The sequence below is a fragment of the Lithobates pipiens genome, unplaced genomic scaffold, assembly GCF_037356315.1.
Source record: "Lithobates pipiens isolate NorthernLeopardFrog02 unplaced genomic scaffold, aLitPip1_a1.2 Scaffold_16, whole genome shotgun sequence".
Lineage (NCBI taxonomy): Eukaryota > Metazoa > Chordata > Amphibia > Anura > Ranidae > Lithobates > Lithobates pipiens.
The window spans coordinates 566,467,286-566,493,988 of record NW_027507748.1 but is presented as its reverse complement, the minus strand read 5'-3'; the positions used below and the strand labels follow the sequence as shown (position 1 = coordinate 566,493,988).

The 26,703-nt window shown below is 41.4% G+C and overlaps 1 protein-coding gene across 2 annotated transcripts in view; it reads left to right on the top strand.

Moving 5' to 3' along the window:
• AVIL (advillin) overlaps positions 1-26,703 on the top strand; it is a 70,274-nt gene that overhangs the window by 6,529 nt on the left and 37,042 nt on the right. The window contains exons 1-2 of one of the 2 annotated variants that reach the window (XM_077483663.1): positions 4,447-4,648; positions 22,391-22,490. In XM_077483663.1, the coding sequence (XP_077339789.1) occupies positions 22,425-22,490 (66 nt within the window). In that variant the 5' untranslated portion in view covers positions 4,447-4,648; positions 22,391-22,424. Of the gene's footprint in view, positions 1-4,446; positions 4,649-22,390; positions 22,491-26,703 lie in introns of those variants that run through there. The other variant, XM_077483662.1, reaches the window with a different exon arrangement.

The following is a 26,703-nucleotide window of genomic DNA, read 5'->3' as shown; positions in this document are numbered from 1 at the left end:
AGGAGGTAGAACCCATAAGGAACTGGGCCCAGGAAAATCTGCTTTGCCTCCCGGCGGTATAATTACTTTGGGCAAGTCAACCTCCAGGCAGACTGCTTGTTCAGGACCGCAATGTAGAACAACGAGTGGTCCCTACTGATATCAGTGTTCAGGGAGCTGGTAGCCGGGTCCTTTCTGCCCGAAGTGGACCTCTTCGGCATTTCCGGCCAATGCAAAGCTCCCCAAATTTTGCACAAAAGCGGTTCACCCTCGGGCAACCCTTGTGGATGCACTGACCACAGAGACTGACCTCTGATACTGCCTTTTCTGAACAGACTGAGAAGGGAAGACATCACAGTGCTGGCAGTAATTCCTGACTGGCTCAAACGCCTGTGGTATCCCTTGCTCCTGAGTGCCAGGGCGCCTCGTATGTTACCGGCGAGGCCAGATCTCCTGGGCCAGGGACAAGTGTTGCACCGAGCACCAGAGAGACTCAGCTTAGCAGTCTGGATATTGAAAGGCAGAGGCTCATAAATTAAATGCTCCATGGAAGTTTACAGACCCTTATGAGGGCTTGCAAGAGGAGCACAAATAGCGTCTACAAAAGAAGCTGGAAAAAGTTCCCGTAGTACGCAGCATTGGTAGAACTTGAGTTGTAAGAACTCAAAGCCTGTCACATTATTGGATTCCTACAGAAGGTCTTGGAAATGGAACTAAGTGTAAGTAAACTCAAGGGCCAAGTCTCTGCCATCTCTGCGTTCATGGGGATTAGGTGGACTTCTAACAACCTGACAATCCAGTTCTTCAAGGTTGTAGTGAAACTAAGGACCCCCAGAGTGCCTGCAAGTGGGACTTGCCACCAGTTCTGAACTTTCTGGCCTCCCCAGGTCCGGCCAAGGGGCACCGCTAAGGGACTTGATGCTGAAAACATCTTTCCCGGTCGCAATTACTTTGGCCAGGAGAGTCTCAGAATTTGCGGCTCTGAGGGTTAAAGAGCCCCACATGTCCTTTGGGGCAGACAGGGTCATTCTAAGGCTGATGCCAGACTTCATTCCCAAGTTCCATCTAAGTCAGGATATAGTGCTGCCGACCTATTTCCAGCATGACGTACAAGAAGTCAGCCCACTGAACATGGGCAGAACACTAAAAAGGTACACGGAGGCCACCTCTGGCGTCAGGATCGGACGCCCTGTTCAGGATTTCCGACGGCGTATGCAAAGGGATACAAAGCCTCCAGCAGAATTATCGCCACCTGGATGGTAAAGACAATTTCCATGACATACAAGGATAAGGGGTTGGCACCTCCAGAGAGAATAATGGCTTACTCCACGAGGAGTGTTTCAATGTCATGGGCAGCTGCATGTGGGATATCTCCAGAAATCATATGCAAGGCAGCAACCTGGTCATCCATGCACATGTTATCTCGCACTTCTGTGTTGACCTGTTAATGTTGACTACAGTGGAGTTTGGCAAAACTATCATTTCTGTGGTCGACGGTCATAACTAAACTGATATAACAGCATCCCACCCTTGTATCTAGTTATTTCCAGGAGGTGGCTGACATGGAGCTGTCAGGAAAACAGAAAATTGATTATCAAATACCACAATTTTTCTTTCCAGACAAGCTCCATGTCAGCGCAGACTCCCACCTTATGGACAAAGTTCTAGTTGCATAACGCCATTCAGGGCATGGGGGTCAAATTTATGAGTTAGGTTCTGATAGCATGGGGGTGGGCGGGGCCTTACCCGGAAGTGGCTGACATAGAGCTCGTCAGGAAAGGAAAATTGCGGTAAGTATTTGATATTCAATTTTCTGTTTTGTGCTGTCTCCAAGCAGCTGTGTATGCTGACGTGCAATTCCTATAAAAAAAACTTCCTCTAAAAACCTGCCATCCTTGCTAGAAGCACAGACACAACTCTGTTCTGGATAGGTGTCTCATAAGAATGCCCTGACCACTATTATATACTAAAAGCCATATTCTTTTTGCAGTTTTCCATACTTTTTTTTAACCTGATTGCAATAAATTATGTACTGTTTCACATTGGTGTCCATAGAATTCTTCAAACACAGGTGGTCAAAGAAAAAAAATGCAATCTCCAGAACAATATCAGTGGCGTAATACAAACGAATACATGAAAAAGAGAAAGAGCTTACTGGGTACTCGGTAAGCAACATGCACTCCTCCCTCCCACCACCATCACCACCACCAATGCCCCGCAGAGCGACCCACTGTGCATGTAGCATTTTGCAGAATACACCGTAAATACAATCAGCAAACAATACTATCCATCACTGCTCCCTATCACTTAACGCTCCCTGCCAACCACCTTAAATATAGAGTGCGCCACACTTTGCACCCCTTTAAATTCTAGACAAAGCAGTATGCTCCCCTTTACACGTGCACCTCTTTACATTAAGGGCACCAAAGTACATGCTTTTCACCCCTAAGGCTAACCCTGGGCAAGGGGCACTAGAGGAAGCAGGTGTAAAGAGCAGGTGCTCAAGCACCAATGGGCCTTAAAGCAGACCTTCAGTCATTTTTTCATCTTTCCATCTATTAAATCTTCTGCCCTTGTTGTTTTAACTTTGGATAGTAAAACATTTTTTTATGCCAGTAAATACCTTATATAGCCCACTTCCTGTTTCTTGTCTGGCCATTAGCCTAGGCTCATAACATCTTGCACAGCTCTCTCTCAAGGAAGGGAGTGGGGATGAGTCATAAGAGGGCCAATGAAAGCAGCTGGAGATGTGTCTGTATAAATCCAGGAAGTGAACAGGCAACAGCTTCAGCTGCCCACAGTTAAAATGGATGCAGCCAGACTTAGTGGAGGGAGATTTCTGCAACATATTTGGCAAGTACAGAATCACAGTATAAATAAAATAATATGCAAACTGGTAGGAGGGAAGCTTCAGAATGGCAAAGATGTTTTTATTACAACTTATGTGAGCAGACTGCAGTTCCTCTTTAATGTCCATACTATATTACATGTTACATTTTTGTTTTCTTCATTTTTTTTTAACTCCACTTTAAATGGGTAATGCTTTCAACCTCGCCTACTATATAGTGGATATGCACGATAGGTGATTATAGCATCTATAGAGCGCATGATCATCTGTAAACAATTCTATAGTTTTACGTACTGTATGTCAGCTAAAGCAGATGGATTGGAATTATTTGGCAGATTACGGGTCTTCTATGCTGCTAGTGCAGAAATCATCCAGTGCCTTTATTTAATCTCCATGAGACTGACAAATCCTGGACAGGCGTAACATAACAGAGAAATCCAAAGGATCTTCCAGTGATCTGATTGTTGAGAAACAAACTATTTCTCATGTATGGCCAGCCATGAAAATGGAACCCATGAGAACAAAAGTACAGGGAATTGCCATTATTGACCAATTTTTAAGGTTCAGGCTCTCAAGCTGTCATCCTGATCCAGTGTATCACTGACCTGGAATAAGTTATGGTTAACAGACAACACTGGTTGCATGCTTGTTTCAGTTCAGTGCAGGGCCACCAACGGGGGGTGTACCTTTGGGCCTCCTGCAGGGGGCCTAGGCACACAGGGCCCAGACAGCAGGGGAATCGGTGCAGCAGGATCTTTCTCTGTCTCAAAGGAGAGATTTTGGGGTTTAAGACCCCTGGTCTAAATTCTAAAATTCAATTTTTTTTTTTTAATTAAAGACTTATTCACACTGGTTCTCTGGCCCATACAGTGTGAATAAGTGATTTGTTTGTGCGGCTGGAACCACCTGTTTTTTTATATGAACACAGCTGCACATCCTAATTTGATAAGTGTACAGGTACAGGTGAGTGTCCCTGAATGCACACTGTGTTCAGGGCTGTACACATGCATCCACACCTGTCAAATTAGGACCTGTGGCTTCGTTCCTACAGCTGCTATGTCCGCATAGCATAACACGGGCTGCCTGTACACAGCAATAGCCACATTAAAAAAAAACACTGATTCACACTGTACAGGCCACAGTACCTATGTGAGTGAGCCCCAAGACCTCATTTTTGTACACATAACTTTATTTATTAACTCAATGCAGTTTTATCTTTTAGATTTAGCAGAAATTTTGTAAGTTATGTTACGTTGGTGTCCACTAATAATGATTCTCATGTGTTTTTTTGAAAATATCATTTTGACATTTTCAGGGAAGCTGTCAGATAGGCATTCTTAGTTCAGTAACTTACTAGTTAATCAAAGCTAGGATCAGAATGATAGTCCCAGGGCCTCAACTTTAAAAATAAGTCAGCAATGGCAGCTTCCAGATTCCTTCTATCTTCACAGATTTACTTAAAGAAATCAATAGGTTCTCTCGTTAATGGGTTTTAAAATGTATATTTATCTACACAATATTCTATGGGGAATGGTTGGTGAACACAGCGATAGCAGTCATATGGCTTGTGTTTGCTTTGATACAAAGATGCAAGCCGGAGATACTAGATGCTGTAGTAAATGGTACATCACTATATTCCATCACTGAAGTCTTTCTGCTTAACGTTTTCCACGTGGCTCAGGGTGTGATCCATAATGGGCAGAGAATGGTGCCAGCTCCACGCCTCTGCTGGCATTGTTAAGATTGTGATGTACAATAGATATCAGACTGGATTCTAACAGGGAAAGCTGCTGCTTATTTGTCTCTGCTCAGCCTCTTCCAGTAAGTATGAATCTTACTTCTACATGTTCAATAACTATTGTATCAATTGCATTTCTTATAAATGTAAATGTAAATTTCTATTTTATAGTATTGCAAGCATATTACATACAGAACTAGATTTTTATCATTAGCTTTTGTCTGGGATGTAAGGATTGAAGTTGTGGTTGTATTGTAATGCATTGTCAATGGAATCTCAATGGAATCATTCATTAGGTAGCTATAGATTCGATGATTATGAATCAACCTCAATGATTTTGATAGAATTGGATAATGATTTTGATGTCTATGAACTCCTTGAAACCTCAGTATGGACCCCTGTCTTTTCAATCTCTAGAAAAAAAATGTTTTATTCTGGTTGGTAGATACTGTCCTAACAGGGTAGAACTGGCACTTTGTGCATGCCTGCATATGCAACTCTAGTTTCTGCGCAAATAAACTCAAACAAGATTGCCTATTGATTAATTATGGTGGTGTGTCTGACCTCCATTCAGTAACTATTGCCAGCTCTTATAAGATGGCATAGCAGATTCATAAATAGAAGCCTAATGTTTATTTCATGCATCTTTTGTTAAATTGAAAGATAGCCATAAACAGAGTGATCTTACTCCCAGTCTGGCTCTCAGGTGAGGATCATGCTATTAAGGACTACCTTAAGGCATTTAATAAAGATAATCACAGCACGCTACTATCTATATAGCAGGGAATACTGGTAAATTTAAATATCTAAGTGGATGGGTGAAGGCTCGCAGCTACGCAATGCTGTGTGTTCCCACACCTAAACAGAAACAAAAACAAAAAAGTGGAACCCCTCAGTGTGTAATAAGTTCAAAGTTACAATAGAAAAACAAATAGTAGTGTAGAATCTTTGACCACGCTGGATCCCTCTATCTGGGCTGTTAAAGGGATTGAAACGTTAGGCCACATCTGTGAAGGGGCCACTCTGAAATCCTTTGAGCACCTTAAATTACAGTTTAACCTTCCTAACTCTTTTCTTTTCAGGTGCCTTCTGGTACACCTTGCCTATTTCTGACAGCTTGGGGTTTCTCCACTGACCCTTTTCTCCTCTGAAATGGAGACACTACTGAGAGACCCTAACCTTCCCAAACCACTTTCAAACATCTACCAAGGCCCTCCAACCTTCTGTGTGTGGAGCGCCTACAATCCAAATGGTGGGAGGAGGTGTTGGACCTGGATGATGAGGACTAGGAAAAGGGTTTGGAAATACACCTTCCTACAATTAGTGTCAGCAAGTGGAATACTAATACAGTTGATGGTTTTACATAGAATCTATTTTACGTCTTTGAGGCTTCATAGAATATCAGTATTTCCTCTACCTTCTGGAGATGTGGGAGCGAGTCGGCTGATTATACACATGCTTTGGGCCTGTCCTCATTTGAGCCAATACTGAAATGCAGTAGTTCAAATGATTGCTCACCTTACCACCAACCCTGTGCCTTTGCAACCTAAAGTCTGCCAATTGTGTCTTGTAGATTCTCTGGCCCATGCAAGAGCAATGAGAACCTCATTGGGCCTTCTTTTGTTCTATGCAAGGAAGGCCATTATTCTAAAGTGGAAATTACCTGTAGTGCCATATATATATTTTTGGAGATTTTTGGTTAATTCTGTGATCCTTTTATACCTATCTTGGGGTTGACTGAAAAATGTGTGGGATCTCTGGGTTAATTCTGATGACACCACTTTTCTGCTGGGACATAATTCTCCATAGGGTTGTTTTATTTCTCTTTTTATTGGTGTATTACCCTATTGCCCTTGCACCCTTATCTTGGCTCTGTTTAGTCCTTCACTATATTATGATCTGAATTAGCCATGCATTATACTGGGTATTTACTTGCTCTGTAGGGACCTCTGTGAATTTGTAATATGCCTCTAGCACACTTCTCTTGTGTCATGATTACCACGAGTGAGGAATTGTTTTACTGCTGTATTAGTACCATATACCTGTCTTGGTGTCTTTGTTTGTTTGCTATTGTATTTATCAGGCCTGGAAATGCCCAATAGGCCTTGTTTTGTTACTCACCATTTTATACTTCAGTAAGGAGAAGTTTTAAAAAAAACATAAAAGCACTAACATTTTTATAGTGCACTAAAATCTGTGCACAAAAAAACAACAACTTGCCCCTTTAAGAATCCAACATATCAGCTTTGCACTACACCAAGCTGTGAGACATAATTTCCTATCCAGCATGAGGATGTCACAGACTCTGTCCCCCAGAGCACATTCTATCTCATTTTCATCAGAATGCTGCGTACACTGCAACACACCTGATTGGCTGATTGGCTGATTGTGCTGTATATTACCAAAGCAATGGAAGCAAAGAAGTTATTTGCTAGGGTTTATATAAACCCACAACAACCAATAAAGCAGCAACTTATGCCACCATTAGTCTAGTAGTCATGCAGGCATGAACTTCATCCAATTTCGAAATTTCTGCATTTGTTAACTAAAAGCCAATATAAAGGAATAGTAGTGGTAAGAAAAAACAATAGTGGGTTTAAATAATCTTTTTTTTTTTGTTGTATGATTCTCTTTTAAGGGCTCGTAACAGGGGTTGTGTCCTATGCCTACATAGTTTTGCTAATATTGCATTGCACGTATGCAATGTGCTTTGCTTATTTGCTCCCTTTTAGTCTGTTAAGTATACCATTGAAAGCATTTTGTTATATACATCATTAGTCACATCTTTCCTCAGCGGCTGAAGCAATTGCTTAATTCATTAAAGCCAATCTGCACGGAAGAGCAGGGATCAATCTACCATTCTTATACAGAGACCCGGGGCTGGGGAAAGAGCCACAGGCTTTTAAGATTTCCTTAAAAAGAGATCTATTGATCTGGTAAGCGGCAGCATTTTCGGTGGTGGAGGACCTTTTCTGTCATACCCTGTCACTATTTCTTGTGTGCTACAGTGTTATGTCACTATTGAATAAAGTCCTAATGACCCTTCATTTGAATATTATACTCATCACCTGGTGGAATATTGAACATAGTCATTTTGGAAACTATTGGACCTTTGGACAATAATATTCACCTCTTGTGTATCATTTTTCTTATCACAGGTTTTTTGCATTATTTTGGCAATATTATCAATATCAGTTTTGTTTTATGATTCACTTGCATATTTCTTAGTGTAGCTCTGGTATCCTTGTCTACTAATGTGTATTATCATTTATAATGGAAGCTTATGGACGTTTCTATGGCTTAGTGTTTGGCGCCATCTACCGGCCAAACACTGATAGTGGACTTAAATGATTTTTGCTTTTTCAAAGCATTGAACTTGGTACAGGAAGTGACTGTTATTTACACTGGAAAGTTGACTTTTTTTTACCCAGGATGCCAGGTGACCTACCCATGGACACCCTCTCTTGCACTGCATTCTGGGTAGGACATAAAAGGACCCCGAGCGGCTATCTTAGGTCTCTTGGGAACGCATGGCCTGCCTTTGAGGACTTGTGAGAGGCCTCCCGGAGGAAGCGGCCTATTGCCCTTGCGAATCGCAACTCTGTTTGATTGTGTGAGTGACCTGAAGTGCCAGAGACACAGTGATCGGTTTGAGAATATCCAGAGACACTCCTTTGAGCATCGGAAGACCAGGTCCACCTATCGAAATGGAACGGAGCAAGCTGCAAACACCAGACCAAATTTACCATACCAAGCTTCTGATCCAGTTGGTGAGCAGGTTGCGGCCCACATTTTCTAAACCTTACACCTAGTCAGACTTATATACAGGCCTCGCTGGGATCCATAGTCCCATGGAGGAGGAGTATAGTAACTGACACTAGGCAGGCATAAGGCCTACTTACTATCGCATCTCAAGTATTGTATTATAATTACGGAAGCAACACTAGGATCATCTTTAACTCAACTTTAATTACTTTAACCCTTGGATTACAAATTATAAGGAATTATCATTGCTAGCGAAGACAAGAAGACTAAAAACTGAGTACTTTAAGTGAGATCTCAAGTATAGCTATAAAAGTAGGGGTATCTCCTATATATATATATATATATATATATATATATATATATATATATATATATATATATATATATATATATATATATATATTGTTTATAACTTTTTGATCAAAATTCATTGTCCTGTCATTCTATGTTGGAATGACACTACAATTGCTGTAATCACCTGTTTACCAATATATACAGTAAAATATACTTTGGTTAAGTACCCTGTTGTGTGGAGTATTGTTTTCTCCCAGAAGGTGGAGCCAGTGGATCCCGAGAGGACAATACAGGTATATTGTGTTATATTATATTGTACTGTATTGTATTGCACCACAGATGTGTCAAGAGAACTGAGGCAAGTTAGTGGGGTTTATTAGCAGAGTGCAGGCCCAAATCAAACCAGCAGCTCCTTCAGGGGTCAGTGCTACATTCGTTTATTTATTTGTTATTATTTATGTTTTTCAGCGAGGCTAATTTTTTTCCAGCTTTGTATATTGTGTCTCACATTTTTAATTGCAGCAGGTTTACACATTTGTTTTGATCTGTGACACTTTAGAGTGTTGTAGGAACAGCGCAGTATTACACATTTTTTAATTTTGTTATATGTTTCATAGTTTTAAAAAAAAAACTAATGTCAGAAATTTAGAGTTGTCCTGTGTGCACTTACTGTGTTATCTCAAACAGCTCTCTTAATTCATATTTTGGACTTCTGAACAATTAGCCTTCATATTGCGGAGATCTGAGAGCGAGTGGTTGAGTAGTTTTACAAATGACATTGGGAGGGCTGACAACACTCTAGTCTACAAAACAGCTGTGCTGTCAGCCTACAACAGGACTTAGGAGATAAGCACATTTCTGGAAGATCATCAGGTATCTCTCTGTACTTGCAGGGTCTTTAAGGAATTAAATATGGGGAAATGTGCATGTATTTCAGATATTTACATTTTACATTTTCCTTGACATATACTTTAAGAGACCCTATATGTAACTTGTTTACATTGCTTACATGGATGTTGCATACCTCCCAACTTTTTGAGATGGGAATGAGGGACACCTATTAGCAAAAGTATGTAGGTATAGGACACACCCCTGTCACCCCTTTTAAAGGAGAATTATACAAACAGAAATTATTGGTTAAACCTACTACTAGTGTTTTTTTTTTTTACCACTACTATTCCTTTATATTGGCTTTTGAAATTTACAAATGCAGCAATTTAGAAATTGGATGAAAGGTTTAGTTCTGGTAAACACTTTTTAAAAGCTAAAAAGTGCATTTTATATACAGTTATATAGGTTAGACATGTGCGATTTGGTTCATAATGAATAGATTTTCATACAAATTTGTTATTATTCATACATTTAGATCAATTCGAACATCCAAATAGCTGAAAGAGCCAAAATAGGAAATACGAAAATTCTGAATAAGCAAAATAACGAACACATGAAAATACAAACTCACAAACAGACAAACTTGGGAAAATACGAAACTCCGAAACAGTAAAAGAACGAATGGGTAGTGTATTAGTAAGTGATGTATCTTACTTAATATCTTTAGCCAATCAGCTTACCCTTTTTGTGTCTGAGTCACACTGCATTCCTGAATCTTTTTAAATTCAGTTGGGGAGACCAAGTCAGGTCTCGTGACTGAGGGAGTGGACTGGAGTAAGTACAGGACTTATAAAAAAAAGCAAGCATAGGATTATTATTCTTTATTACTTACGAAAGTACGAATCAACAAAAAAGGCAATCTCACAAAAGTAACAATTACTAAATTACAAGTAGTGTACCGAAAATGATTATCTAACAAAATTTTACATTTCAAATCAAAGAAAATTAGACTAACGGAATTACGAATCATTTTGTATCAACGAAAATATAACTGTTACGAAAATACAAACGAGTCCAAATATAAAAACTTGCGTTACAAAATTACGAATCAACGGAAACATAAATGAAATTGAATACAATTTTTTTTTTGTTGTGCACATGTCTAATATATGTCATACCAAAATGAGGGACAAATGAGGAGGAAAGAGGGACAGAGGGACATTGTTCCAAACCAGGGACAGTCCCTTAAAATCAGGGACAGTTGGGAGCTATGGTGTTTCCTATAAGCGGAAAATTTTCATTTAACTGATAAGAATGTACTTTGACTGTGTCTTGAACCATAAACTATTCTGCCTGGATTGTAATACTGATTACAACATTGGTTCTTCAGCTACATTGTATATGTGTATTATTATTATTATTATACAGGATTTATATAGCACCAACAGTTTGCGCAGTGCTTTACACCATGAGGGCAGACAGTACCCTTACAATACAAATCAATACAGGAGGGACTAGAGGGTCCTGCCCATTAGAGCTTACAATCTAGTATAATTGTCAATGTACAATCCAAAAATGCTGCCTGCTGGAAATAGAGTGTCTGCTTTAGCTACAGTAGTCTAGTGTGACATAGGTGGGTTTTAAAGGAAACTGGCCCTGATTGAGGTCCAGAGGCTGCCACTGCTGACCTCTCCTAGTTGCCCAACTGTCAACCAGATTGAATAGTTTTAATACTTTCTAAGAAATAGACCCTGGACAAGTATGCTTGCTACATTTTTGTTCCAGGTGAGTTGCTCAAAAAGTATTAAAATCTGAGGTTTATAAAGCATGACAGCCAGAAAACGAGCAATTTTAGAAAGAGTGCAGCAATGACAGCCATGTATTTATCTCAGAACAGGTATCTTCTTTTAAATTTGAATAATATCACTTGTATAGGCCTCTCCATTAATTCTGAGACACACTGAGCTGTGCTTTTGTCCACTGACTAGTCACTAGTTTGAGGGCAGAAGCTGACTGTGGACTGCATAATATAATATCAGTATACAATTTTACTACTATTAATGCTATATAGGATCTACACAGCGCCTACAGTTTACTCAGCACTTCACAAAATAAGGAGAGACAGTACAAATACAATGCAATTCAATACAATAGAGTAAGGAGAGCCATTGTTCTATCAGAAAGCCGCTACCCATCAGAAAATACAACGGAAGTGACATTCCGTCGCAGCCATCATGGTACACCCCACACTCGTCTGCAATAAGCCTACAGTCAGAGGGGGGCAAGGGGACATCTTTTTACACCCATCTAAGTCTTGCATTTCATACTTATTTTTATCACTAAGCTGAGCTTATATATTGAAATACAGAATTTGGAAGTCCGTGACACTGTTTTGATGTTGAATTTTAAAATCATCGGCAAACCTGCTGATCTCACAGGTTTGCTTATCTGACCGCTGATTTTAAGATTCAACATCACAACAGTCAGATGGATTTCTAAATACTGTATTTCACTATATAAGCTGAGTTTACTGGTAAAAATAAGCATGAAATGCAAGACTCCAGTAGGTGTAATAAGATGTCCGCTTACCACCTTCTGACTGTAGGCTTAGTGTGGACGAGTGCGGGTGTACTAAGATGGCTGCGACAGAACGTCACTAAGGTTGCACTTTCTGATGGGTAGCAGCTTTCTGATAGAACACCCTGCTTACAATCTAAAATATATATAATAACCTTTTGTGTACTGTACCTAAAGCTCCGTACACACAGGGCAAATGTCAGGAGACAACGGCCGGTTCAAAAAAAATTACATTTGGTCTGTGTGTATATCGGTCTGTCTGAGGTGGAAAACCAGCATCCGACCAACTCCCGATCAGTGATCTCAGCCAATGGCAGAGAGCACTGATCGGGGTGTTCTGTTGGCAGGAGGGCATCCCCCTGTCTGAACCAACAGCTCAGCAGGGGAGATCGCTAAACTAACCTCTCATGGTTAGTACAGCAACTCCGACTGGAGGTGTCAGGTTTTTTCGTTCAACCTGGAGGGTTGAACAAAAAAAAAAATGAATAGCATGTACCCGGCTTAGTTCCCTATTACAGATATGTGGGGTGCTTCAGCTGGCACCCATGTAGCCCTGTGAGACCAAATCAGATGCACATCATGTACCTGTGATAGTTCACACCAGCATTGTAGAACCAGAGAATCCAGTCTTCTGTGACATATTTTTTTTCTATATGCTGAGCCCTTTACAGTGCTGGGCCTAGAAGCAGTCACCAAGATTATACTGCATTCTATTAGCATTAATCTGAACAGCTGCATTATTAAAACCCTATGCTCCCAGCATCCATTGCAACATTTAGGCCAAGGAATGTGAGGAAAGTGTTTAAAAGCTTTCTGCAGTTTGTGGGCTGAAATTTCTGATAACAATAATGTTCTTCAGACAGGCTGGAAATATTTATTCCCATGATTATTGCTGTGTGGTGAGAGGGTGGAACTTGCGACTTTGAGAGCTTGGATTCAAATGTAACTCTTTAATGGCCAATCTTCTTGGCGGGTTGTTGGATAAAACCATGCCATTGTCTCACTGGGCTTTGAACCGTCTATTCTGGTAATGCAAAAATCATTCATGGGAAGTGCCATAGGCACAAATCTAATAACATAACTGTTACGCTACCCCAATCTTGACATTCAAAACATTCACTGTCAGTTGGAAAAAAATACAGAAAACCTCATTGAGAAAAGAAAGTAAAGTAATAATCTTGTAGATTTCAAAATTAGCTGTTTTTGTTTTAATTAATATATGAAAGAAAATATAGCCATCATTAATATACTGCCACAAAAATATAATTTTAAAAATAGACCCCTCAAATGGAGAACATTATGAACAGAATTTCAGATACAACTCTAATGTAGATAATCATGTAATTGCATACTTAGGCCCCTTTCACACTGGGGCGTTTTTCAGGCGCTACAGCACTAAAAATAGCGCCCGTGTAGCGCCTGAAAAAAACGGCCCCTTTCACTCCAGTGTGAAAGTCGGAGGTCTTTCAAGGAAAATAGGATTTTGAGAGTTCCTAAAGACAGGTTTAATATTTGTTTGAATATTTATGTTATTATAATATATATAATATACACTCACTGGCCACTTTATTAGGTACACCTGTTCAATTGCTTACTAACACAAATTGCAAATCAGCCAATCACATAGCAGCAACTCAATGCATTTAGACATGTAGATGTGGTGAAGATGACTTGCTGAAGTTCAAACGGAGCATCAGAATGGGGAAGAAAGGGGATTTAGGTGACTTTGAATGTGGCATGGTTGTTGGTGTCAGGCGGCTGGTTTGAGTATTTAAAAAACTGCTGATCTACAGGGATTTTCACGCACAACCATCTCTAGGGTTTACAGAGAACGGTCCGAAAAAGAGAAAATATCCAGTGAGTGGAAGTTGTGTGGGCGAAAATGCCTTGTTGAGATCAGAGGAGAATGAGCAGGCTGGTAGATACAATGACAACAGTAACTCAAATAACCACTTGTAACAACCAAAGTATGCAGAATTCCATACTTGAATGGACAACACATCGAACCTTGAAGCAGATGGGCTACAGCAGCAGAAGACCACACTGGGTGCTACTCTTGTCAGCTAAGAATGGGAAACTGAGTCTACCATTCGCACAGGTTTGCCAAAATTGGACAATAGAAGATTGGAAAAATGTTGCCTGGTCGGATGAGTCTCAATTTAAGCTGTGACATTTAGATGATATGGCCAGAATTTGACGTAAACAACATGAAAGCATGGAATCGTCCTGCCTGGTATCAACGGTTCAGGCTGGTGGTGTAATGGTGTGGGGGATCTTTTCTTGGCATCCTTTGGGCTACTTAGTTTCAATTGAGTATCATTTAAACACCACGGCCTACCTGAGTATTGTTGCTGACCATGTCTATCCCTTTATGACTACAGTGTACCCATCTTCTGATGGCTCCTTCCAGAATTTTAATGCACCATGTCACAAAGCTCAAAGCTTTAATCAACTCACCACTGGTTTCTTGAACATGACAATGAGATCACTGTACTCCAATGGCCTCCACAGTCACCAGATCTCAATCCAATAGAGCACCTTTGGAATTTGGTGGAATGGGAGATACACATCATGGATGTGCAACCAACAAATCTGCAGAAACTGCGTGATGCTATCATATCAACATGGACCAAATCTCTGAGGCCGCGTACACACGCAGGGACTGTTCGCTCAACTTTGTCCGCTGAACAGTGTTTCGGCGGACAGTCCGCTCGTGTGTGGGCTTTCAGCCGACAGTTTCAGCGGACAGTCTGACGAACAAAGTTTTTCGGAAATTCCGAAAAACTGTCCACTGAAACTTGGTTTGAGCGGACAGTCCGCCCGTGTGTAGGCTTGTTCGTCAAACTAAGTCTCGCGCATGCTCAGAAAGAATTTGCACGCCGAAGGTTGCATTGCAGTGTATAGGACGTCGTTTTCTAGTCCCGTCGTACGTGCCGTTCACGTCATCGTGCACGGTTTCAGCGGACTGTTCGTTCGTCGTGTGTGGGCAAGTCCGTCCATGCTAATTTTGAGCGGACTGTCCGCTGAAACTGTTTGACGGACAAAGTTGAGCGAACAGTCCCCGCGTGTGTACGCGGCCTAAGGAACACCTTGTTGAATCTGTGCCATGAAGAATTAAGGCAGTCCTGAAGGCAAAAGAGGGTCCAAGAGGTACTAGCAAGGTGTACCTAATGTGGCCGGTGAGTGTATATAGTACAGTATGTAGTGATGCCTCTCAACCTGCCTACTCCTGGGTCAATAACTTATCAAGCAATGAAGGCACAATTGAACATTGCCGCCAGGAAACTAGCAAATTCCTAAAAGTAAAATCAGGAATCAGAATTATATGTCATATGCAATGTATTGCACAAAAATATAATGGTATTATAATGGAACATAGTCAGTCACTATGCTTGATATCAGATGATGGTTACATTGAGCAATCTGAACAAGAAGAGGGTTTGTGAGACTCAGGCCGCGTACACACGAGAGGACTGTCCGTCCAACTTAGTCCGCTGAAACACATTTCAGCGGACAGTCCGCTCGTGTGTGGGCTTCAGCAGACTTTTTCAGCGGACAGTCTGGCGGACTAAGTCTTTCGGAATTTCCGTAATATTGTCCGTCCAACTTTGGTTTCAACGGACAGTCCGCTCGTGAGTAGGCAAGTTGGACGGACTAAGTATGGCACATGCTCAGAAAGGATTTACACGGCCGAAGGTTGCATTGCAGTGTATTGGACGTCGTATTTCTAGTCCCGTCGTACGTGCTGTACACGTCATCGCGCAAGCTTTCAACGGACTGTCTGTTCATCGTGTGTGGTCAAGTCCGTTCATTCAAAAGTAGGACGGACTGTCTGTCGGATTGTCTGACAGACTTAGTTGGCCAGACAGTCCGCCCGTGTGTACGCGGCCTCATTTCCACGGTCTGTGTCCAATAAAGTCGTTTTTTTCCTTTTCACAGATCATATAACCAAAAACTGAGCAGAACTAGCCCATGTAATTTCAGCTTTATGGCAATCACATATGCAAAAACATGTGTTCCATGTGGCTTAGACTTTAAAGAAATAATTATGCAGCCCTTTGATTTCCCAGCTCATGGTGCTGATTGGCCAAGTCCTTATTATCCTTTAAATGTGTATATAGCATTGTTTCCTGGGTAGTACTTATGCTTCGCAAGACTAAGTTGGAACAGTTCCAGTTTGTTTAACACGAAAAGTATTGTTAAAAATGTTGAGTTGTTTTTTTCTCCAGTAGTCAGAGAATTCTATGGTAATTCCTGCCACTGTGTAATCCAGCCTTTCTCAATCTTTTCAACCCAGAGGAACCCTTGAAATAGTTCTCCATTCTCAGGGAACTTCTGCTAACTTAGAAATCTACAACTCATGATACATTAGTGTGATGGTCAGTGGGAAGAATGGTCCTTATATTATTGGGAAGAATTACCTCCTTACAGATAACTAAAAAGATCAATGGTGTCAGTGGGAACTTATCCGAGAGGCAGAAATGGCCCAATGCTGAAGGAAACTCTAGCAACCTCTGGAGGAACCCTGATTGAAAATCACTGGTGTAATCCATTACAACTTGATTCACGTCAGTAAAACATATTTCCTTGACTTCCTATATCTTTAAATCTAGTGTGTAACCATACATGGGAGTTCACCAAAACAAGAACTCTATAGTGCCTGACTTTCCAGTCTACATAATAAAGTCAGGAACATTGCTGAGAACCATGCCATTCTAAAATATTAACTTAAAATGGTGGGCATACAGTAGATATTTTTATCTCCTGGGGAATATATTCAAACTTATTGACTCCCCTCTAATGTAATGTCCTTAGGTGCTGCATGTTCTGCTGTGACTTTATAAACATCCTATCTAAAAGTCACGAGACCACTACATCTATACTATAAATTGTGGTGCATTTGTGTTGCTAACTTTCTGCAGTGCTGCTTTACATCTTTTTATGTTGTCCTGAGTCCATTTAACAACATTATCTGATTATAATATGATACAGGAAATATCCATCTGATTTATTGCTTCATGCACATAAGTGTATTCTAGGCAATCCAGATAATCGAATTAAACTGGTTTTAGCTTAAAATTTTATTTTAACTGACTTAAGTGCAGAAACATATATAAAATACATGCTTTGTAGACATGAAATGAGACCATGCATCTCTTCATGATAAAATGTCATTTATATCACATACGGAGACATTAACAAGACTGTAATAGACTAATTCAGGTGATTATGAAGAGCAATACCAGATTATCATTGAAAGACAATCTTTACAGAAGCAGACAAGCGCAGGAAATGCATCTGTCATTTTACTGTAAGTTTATTAGCTGAGGAAGAAAGTGGAAAACGGTTTAACTCTGGCCAAGCAGCATTTCTTTTAAGTGCCAACCTAAAAGACAAAGTAAAACAGAAGCAAGTATAATACTAACTATAATAATATGGTCACTGGTTCTGCCTTGTTTCATTTTCATTTTCGGTTGGTATAATGACTAATGAAAAGAAACATTTCGAAATTCTGAAATGTCAGTTGCTGATGTATTAAGGGCTTGTGTTGATGGGTTTTTGTTTGTGTCAAAGCTTTTTTCCCCTTATACACGTCAAAAACGTTATACAAAAGCAGCTTAGATTGAGGTAAATTGCAGGAAAAATGCATCCATCAATGAACTCTGAATGATCAAAAGCATGATCCTAAACAGGGCCGTCTTTAAGGCAGGGCAAAAGGGGCAGCTGCCCCGGGACCAGTCATTGTTGTGGGGCCCAACGCAGCTGCCCTTTGAGCATACACTGCCTGAAAATAGTTGACAGGTGGATTCAGGAGGGCTCAAGAAAATGTTTGCCCAGGGTCCAATCAATATTAAGCATGGCTCTGATCCTGAATGCACCTGAAATTAAGCTGCACTTGCCCATCAACATGAGTCCTTTTGAATACTGTACAATATGTGTTTTTTTTCTAATGCAGAAAGTGGCGGATATAAAGTACCTATCTGTTATCTCTGTTACACCATATTTTCTCATTCCCTAAAGAATATAATTCCTCAATAAAGGATTTATGCAGAATGTCTGCAGTATGTGTATTTTGGTAATAGGGACAGGGACTGAAAGTGTGCTCATTTCGTTTAGTGGAAAATCAAAGCAATTGAACTTACTTCCTCCATTCCTTTCACAGACGGCACTCCCCCCATGCTACAGCAGCGGACTATCACACCCCCCAGGTGTGCTGCCAGCTGTGTGTGAAGAGCCAGCTGTGTTCCTGTGCCTGCTTCTCCCCTTCCCTTCTGGGAGGCAGAGCAGGCTGTGTGTATACCCCCCCCCCCCCCCCGCTGGTTGTGCTGTGGGCTGAGCTGCTGACAGAAGTGGGCTCTGTGTAAAATTCCACTCTCCCCCGTCCCGCCTGGAGCTGAAGGGTGTGACAGTCACTGGGGAGAGACTGGATAATGCAATTCTGCAATGGATTCTGGGAGCTGTAGTAAGAAAAAGGAACACTTTGGTATGGAGGCTTTGGGCTGTGGACTTTAAAACCCAGGATTCCTTGCAAATAGGAGGAGGAGAGAGATAGTATTTTACTGGCAAAATTATGAGAGAGTGTAGTGGTGTGCAGGGAGAAAAAGAATTCAGATCTGTGCAGTCTGGGTCAGCACTCCCACTAACAGTGAGAGAGAGAGAGAACTGGTGAGAGCTGAGCCAGAGCCACTGATGACCATATAAGGACCAGTTTCCTGAGTACTGAGCTGGATGGAGCTGTGCAGATTTATGAGCTGTGTGTGTCTACATCAGGGATGAGAGACTGAGCCATAAAAAGTCACTGTGTCCTGGGACCACAGCTGGGAGATCTGTTCCCGTGTGTGTCTATAGCCAGTGGGAACCTGAGCTTTTTGGAATTATTGACTGCCAAGAACATGGGACCGGATTAGTTGCATACCAGGAGTGGTGAGCGGCACAATCTAGCCTATTGCCTACAGTTAATGTCAATAGAGACTGTCCTTAATTAACAGCCCATTAGCCATTCCTTGTGTACAGGGACAGCTATCTGTGCACCACCTACAGAAGGGCCCCAATGAAAGACAGTCAACACTGACACTAGGTACTTTATCGGTGACCTCCAGGGGTACCCCTTTGTCAGGAACCCTTTACACCCACACACTCTTGCAGCTGTATGTGTAGAATGTACTCAAGAACAATTTTTGAGACGCTATTTCTATGAATTATAGTGACGTTTCTGTTCTGCCATTCATGTTTTTATGATCAATGCTATTCTTACTGATACCGTGTGGACTAATGTAATGGGGCTTAGCATTATTACAGTGTAAGTTAATGGCTGTAGGTGATTAATTCTCAAACTGCACATGGTTTCTGTGTACTATCATAGAGTGGTAGAATAATATCAAATAGGAAACATAAGGGGAAAAAAAAGACACTGAATTTCAAAAGAGCCAACTTCCCTAAGCTACAAACCTTGCTAGAAAATATTAATTGGGATAAAATCTTAGGAACAAAGAACACAGAGGAGAAATTGGTTTGCTTTAGGAGCATATTAAATAAGGGCATTAGCCAGTGCATCCCATTTGGAAATAAATTTAAAAGAGCGAACAAAAGTCCTGGGTGGCTTAACTCCAATGTAAAAATGTATATAAAAGCAAAGGTATAGGCCTTCAAAAAATACAAGGCTGAGGGATTATCATCAGCATTCCAAATTTACAAAGAACAGAACAAGAAATGTAAGGGTGCAATTAGGGCGGCTAAGATAGAATACGAAAGACACATAGCGGATGAGAGGAAAAAAAAATACCAAGAAATTCTTTAAGTATATAAACCGTAAAAGAGGGAGGACAGACCATATTGCCCCCCAATAAAGAATGAGGAAGGGATTCTGGTTACAAAGTATGATGAGATAATGAAGGTATTGAATTTATTCTTCTCCTCAGTCTTCACGGGGGAATTGGGAGGCTTCCGTAACCAAAACTGCAGAGTTTATCCTCATGACACATCACATGAAGCACTCTCATGGACAGAACTAGAAATAGACTTGAAAAACTTAACATTAATAAGTCTCCGGGATCAGATGGCTTGCACCCAAGGGTCTTTAGGGAACTCAGTCAAGTAATTGCCAGACCATTGTTCCTAATTTTTGCTGACAGTCCACTGACTGGAATGGTATCAGCTGATTGGAGAAAAGCCAATGTAGCACCAATATTTAAAAAGGGCCAAAGTACATCCCTGTCTATTACAAACCAGTTAGCCTAACATCAATAGTATGCAAGCTCTTGGAGGGGATGATAAGGGACTATATACAAGATTTTAGTAATGAAAACGGTATCATTAGCAGTAATCAGCATGAATTAATGAAGAATTGTTCTTGCCAAGCCAATCTATTAACCCCTTATTGTGTCCGCATCAATTTTGATACATTTCCCTTCAGTGTCTTTTTTTTTACTAAAGATTTGATATTTGACATAGTTATTGCTTTAAAAGCTGAAATGGCAAAACCTTATCAGACCTATTTGACTCAAGATGTTTGGAACTCCATCTTTCAGCACATGGCTACCATTTTCAAAATATTACAACGAGGGAAAAGTCTTAAAAATATAGTTATTCTACCCTGTATGCCTAAGAAAAATGACACCATTGACATATTTGAAGTCACATAGCTGACCATTACCAGATGGACTTTGCCTGCACCACACCAATTTTGGATGCTATATTTTGACATTATGTTCTCTGTGTTGTAGTATGAAGCCTAAACTGTAGAAGTAGTTCTACAATAAACCAATGTCCTCACTAGGCAAATAAAATATGTTGGCAATGCTATATTGTAGAGCTATCAAATGCGTACTGACTGAATAATGGAAATCTATCCCTATTGTGTGATCAGCTTTTACTAATAGGATTTGGAGGTTGATAATGAAATAATAAGTCTATACCCATAACTTTGAATTACATTTTTTTTATTAATATATATAAAATCTTGGCAGGTGGCTATTTATCATAGTAAAGCCCATCAATACATTTACTGTACAATATGTCTTCCTTATATTTCTGCCAAAGGGTATTTGATGATGAGTTAACATCTTAATACTCAATTATCTGCTACTGTTACAGACCAACAAGAGAAAACTAAATTTAGCAGCATTAAGAACTTGTACCCAGTGATGCTCCTCCAGTCTTAAGATTCTTTCCAAAGACTGTTTGCAGTACTTCAATAAAAGCTTTTCAGTTTCTCTGGAGTGGGCAAGAATACACTGGAACTACGGTTTTAAAAAAATCCCTTATTGTACATTTCGCACAAGACCTAGTGCTGCTTAAAAGTGGCAGAACAAAATAATAATGACCACATTGGCATTCTCATTCTCAGAATCAGTGGGAGCCCTGAGCATGTCACTAGCCACGTCGCCTGCCACCAGATGCCCAGCGGAATCTGTCCTTACATGCAGCCTGTGTCCCCCAAATGCAGCCTCCTGCGTCCCCCAAATAGAGCCTCCTGTGTCCCCCAAATTCAGTCTTCTGTGTCCCCCAAATGCAGCCTCCTGCGTCCCCCAAATAGAGCCTCCTGTGTCCCCAAAATTCAGTCGTCTGTGTCCCCCAAATTCAGCCTCCTGCGTCCCCCAAATAGAGCCTCCTGTGTCCCCCAAATTCAGTCTTCTGTGTCCCCCAAATGCAGCCTCCTGTGTTCTCCAAATGCAGTCTCCTGTGTCCCTTAAATGCAGCCTCTATGTCCCCCAAATGCAGCTGTGCCTGTGTCACATCGAACCCCCCCGTTCTCTGTGGGAGCACAACGGTACTACTTACCTTGCTATGTGTTGTCCTCTCCTGTCGGTGTTCTCTTCCACAACAGCGGTGTCCTCTCATACTTCCTGTTTCTTTTCTCCCGGGCACAATGGGAGAAAGAAAACAGGAAGTGACATCAAACTGTGATCTTGTGACTGCATAGAAATGGCGCTTCCCATAAGTGCACTGTGTCTGGCGTCGCACTGTGTCCGGCATCCGAACAGCGCACTTAAGGACCTTTTTTTGTTTTTTGTTTTTTAACGGGCCGGTATTAAAAAATGTTTTTTGTTTTACTTTTTTTTTGTGACTATCGGGGGGGGGGGGGGGGGGATTTGTGCGGTGCCCATGCCTGTGCCCAAAGTGCAAATGCTTGGGTAAAATTTTTAAAAAAAATGTATACCATGAAATCTTTATTTTGCTGTACCTAATGTATTAAATTAAAAACAAACAAACAAGGATTTAATACTACTTTATTTACACACCATCAAACATGAACAATTTTTATTGATTTGCCAAGTTAAACTTAGATTTCTTGTTTATTTTAATATTTTTGTTACTGATTGCAAATAACTTATCCCTGTTGTGTTTCACATTTTTAGGTCCAATCATTTCATGCAATAATTGCTTACAATCATGGCACTCAGTGGTGCATTTAAGGCAGTCACTAAAACCCCGGGGCTAATTATTTGGAGAATTGAGGTAAGAAGAAGAGATGAGGTATAAGTGTTTACATTATGAAAATTCAATGAAATTGTTCTTTTAGACTTATTTTTGAAATCTTCCCAATTAAACACAGTTGCATTACTTTTCAATGACAATTGTGGACATGCATATGAAAATTTAGCGACAGTAATCTTGTAACTTTGCTGCTGGATGCAGAAGGGCTCAGGGAAAAGGGGTGTCTATTTTGAGACACCAGCACAAATAAACTTGATACTGGGCCCATAGTATATACTAAACACAGCACCAGTGTTGGAATTGCTTCTAATGCCGCTTACACATGATCAAAAAATCCGGTGGAAAAGTCACCCGTGTGTAGGCTCCGGTGGACTTTTTTTACCCAAAAGTCCGGCGGACTAAGAACCGAAGAGGGGGACAAGACCCCCGAAGAGGGGGACAAGACCCCCAAAGTCGGAAGAAGACCCCCGTGCGGCGGCGAAGAAGAAAGCCAGGCTCCTTCGCTAGTAAAAGAGCTAGCAGAAGATAGCGGAGGAGTCCGGCGAGAAGACCCCCCAAGACGGAAGAAGACCCCCGGAGCTGTGCAATAAATTATTTAAAAAATATGTGTTGTTTTTTCTTTACTTTTTTTCACCAGGTGAATGGGTAGGGGTACATGGTACCCCAATACTCATTCACATAGGGTGGGGGGCCGGTATCTGGAGGCCCCCTTATTAAAGGGGGCTCCCGGATTATGATAAGCCCCCCGCCCGCAGACCCCGACAACCAACGGCCAGGGTTGTCGGGAAGAGGCCCTTGTCCTCATCAACATGGGGACAAGGTGCTTTGGGGTGGGGGGGCTGCCCGGGCCCCCCTTCCCCAAGGCACTCCCCGTGTTGAGGGCACGCGACCTGGTACGGCTCGGGGGGGCACTCGCTCGTCCCTCCCTTTTCCTGGCCGGCCGGGTAGCGTGCTCGGATAAGGGTCTGATATGGACCTGGGGGGGACCCCCACGCCGTTTTTTCAGCGTAGGGATTCCCCTTTAAGTCCATACCAAGTGACGGGGCCAGCGACGCCTCCTTCACTGGTTCCGGCTACCTGGAGCCGCGCTCAAAATGAGTGGACTTTCCTACGTGTGTGTGGGTGTTCATTTCAAAAGTACGGCGGATAGTCCGGCGGACTTAATCCGCCGGACCTAGTCCGCCGAAAAAGTCCCGTGTGTGGGCAGGTAGCTCGTTCGGAAAGTCCAGCGGACAGTCTGTCGGTTTGTCCGCCAGACTAAGTCCGCCGGATAGTCTGATACATGTGTAGGCGGCATTAGTCCTTCAAAGCAACATCTATATCTAATGCGATACTGTGTCTACTGGTAAATATAGGTACTATTGCTGGAATCTCCTCATTTCTGCTGACATTTATCTGATGCTTTTTCAGTGCAGGTAATGTACTACTGGTGAATGTTTAGCACAATAAATGTGCCTATGGAGCTCTCCATAGTGCTGAAAATGGAAACAGGTTTGATGCTACAAAAAATGGACATGCTCCAACCCCTTTATTTATATCAGTACAGAATACTCGGTAGCATGCAGGGTGGCATACCAGTGAGTATATGAGGGCTATGTGTATATGTCTCCATGCCTCTCAGGACCACCCCTTAGGCACCAGAGGGGCAGAGAAGCCTGGTGACCATCACAATATTGTTGCTTTAGGGGGAATACACCTTCTTTGGAGATCCCTTTTAAATTCCCCTGCAATAATACAAGGTATGAAAACTGATATTAGAATGATATCATAAGTAAGCCCTTTTATCAAGTTAAAATTAACGATTATCAAAAAGCTGTAGCCCCTCTCTAGTATTCGATGTGCTGTATGACTATTCTTACTTGTAATGACCACATTTTTTCCTTTATGTCCCTATGCCAAAACCCTGTGCTTCCTTAGATTTTGTCTCGATTAGTCAAACATCAAAGTGTATATCAAGATAACTTACTTTTTTTTTTTTGTAGAGCAGGAAAGGATTAGACCCTTTGTCAGTTTCTATTGCTGTCTGTATTCTGCTGGGGATATTCACTCTCTTTATTTCTCATGGTGGTCATAGTCACCAAGAAAGTGAAATCCAAACTTTGAGTTGCCAGAGGAGATAAAGAAAAGCCCCAATTGGGTACACAATTTGCAGTGAATAGTCTCTAGGACTGGAATTTTGTTTACTTTGGAGAGATTGGCCTGCATTTCCTGTTGTGTTTCCAAGACAAGAAGTGAGGGTGAAACTCCCTGTTGGGAAACAGACCTTCTGGGGTTTTTTTTTTTTATTCTTTATTTATGGATTGCAGGTAATACAGAAACATACTGAACAAGAACATGTTACTCAACTTTCCTTGGTACCGATCAATACATTATGTACAGCATACAGGTCAATTACAAAAGTATTGCGTTACAGTGTTACCCACAGCGAATACACAAGGTCAATGACTCTAGTTCTCTTTCCTGGCCGTCTTCCTAGCGATCTCCATACATTTAGGCCATTCTCTGAGGTGTCCCCTTTTCGGACCGTCCCTGAGAAATCACCTCCAATGCAAGCCCCTACTACTTGTAAGAAAAGGCCTAGGCAGTACTACTCTAATAGGTGCCATTCAGCGGTAAGGAAGATGAGGAAATAGTATGACAGAGCCCTGACAATCACAAGATTTTTTGCTAAACTGAGGGGTAGGGGGAGGGGGGGTGGATGGGAGAGGGGAAGAGTAGGGCAAGAGTAAAGAAGACAGTTGAAGGAAGAAAAAGGGTAGAGCAGACCAGCATGGTCGAGAAGGGGTAGGGCAAAGAGGAGAGACTCCAGTAGTTCCCACGAGCCGGGTCCTTCCTTCCCCTCCCACCATGGGACTCACAGATAAGTCTTATATTCATCTGAAAACCTGAAAAGATTCCAAGGCAACCATCGGGCATCGTGGTTCCTCCTCCCTATCCCCCAAGGTCGACGTAAGCTGCTCCATACGATGAATGTCGCAGATCCACGCAAACCATTGTGTTACTGCTGGCGGGGACTGTTGCCTCCACACACTAGGGATGCATGCCCTGGCCTCATTCAAGAGGTGTTTCAGTAGTGATTTACGATATTTTTTACCAGACATAGGTGTCAAATTGAGAAATATCGCTGCTGGGTTATCTTGGAGGTCAACCATGGTGAGAGTATGAATAATCTTGAGAACTTGTCTCCAGAACTGGGTCAGGTGTGGGCATTCCCAGAAGATATATAGCAAAGTACCAGCTTGCGTGCCACACCTCCAGCACATTGGGCTGTGTCCCAGAAAGATGGCAGCTAGGACCGTGGGAGTTCTGTACCAGCGGGTCAAAATTTTGTAAGTGATTTCTTGATATTTTCTGCACAAGGAAGACTTGCGTGCAAAAAGGAGTTTTACGATTCTTTTGGTCTGCCGAAAATTTTACATTGAGGTCTCTCTCCCATTTTCTAATGAACGACAGATCCCCCTGAGATAAGTGTTCTAGGAGGATGTCATATGAGTGGGAGAGGGACCCGCGGATCGATCCCTCTCCCATGCACAGCTCCTCGAACGGGGTTAAAGCTATCACTGCTTGGTAAGGATTTGAGTAAGTGGAAAGTTGGGCTAGCTTCCACCTGCCCATCGCAGTGTTCCCTAATGCCACATATAGAACCGAAAAGTCTCTCCAATCACCTATTCCCAAGGAGAGAGAGGCCCTGGCTAGGTCCTGGTCCTGATGAAAACGAAAAGATTTATCGGATGCGCCTGGCACAAAGCGTGGGTGTCCTATGATAGGTATAAAAAGAAAAGGGGGACAAGTGGGACTTTAAATGAAGCATGTCAATTGCAAATAAATAACAATGTATGAATACATGTGAATAAAATAATTTAGATTTAATTTATAATCAATGACCCCTAGGGGTTGTCCATGATCTGAATGCATACAATGGTAGTACAGTAATATAAATATAGATATACACTCAATATATTTTCATAATAGTAATCAGAGAATCTGGAGTATAGACAAATCAATGGACATACATGGATGCAGTTCATAACAGAAATACATAAATTACTAATCAAAAATCATAAAATCACATGAATGAGTACAAACTCTATAGGACAAAAGTTGATATTATCAAGGATTAAAATAAGCTTAAATAGGCATCCTTAGTTTGAGAACCCAACGCATTTCTTGGCTTCTTGCCAGTCATCAGGGGTGGGATGCATGTTTTTACTAGAAAAGCAAATAAATATGACAA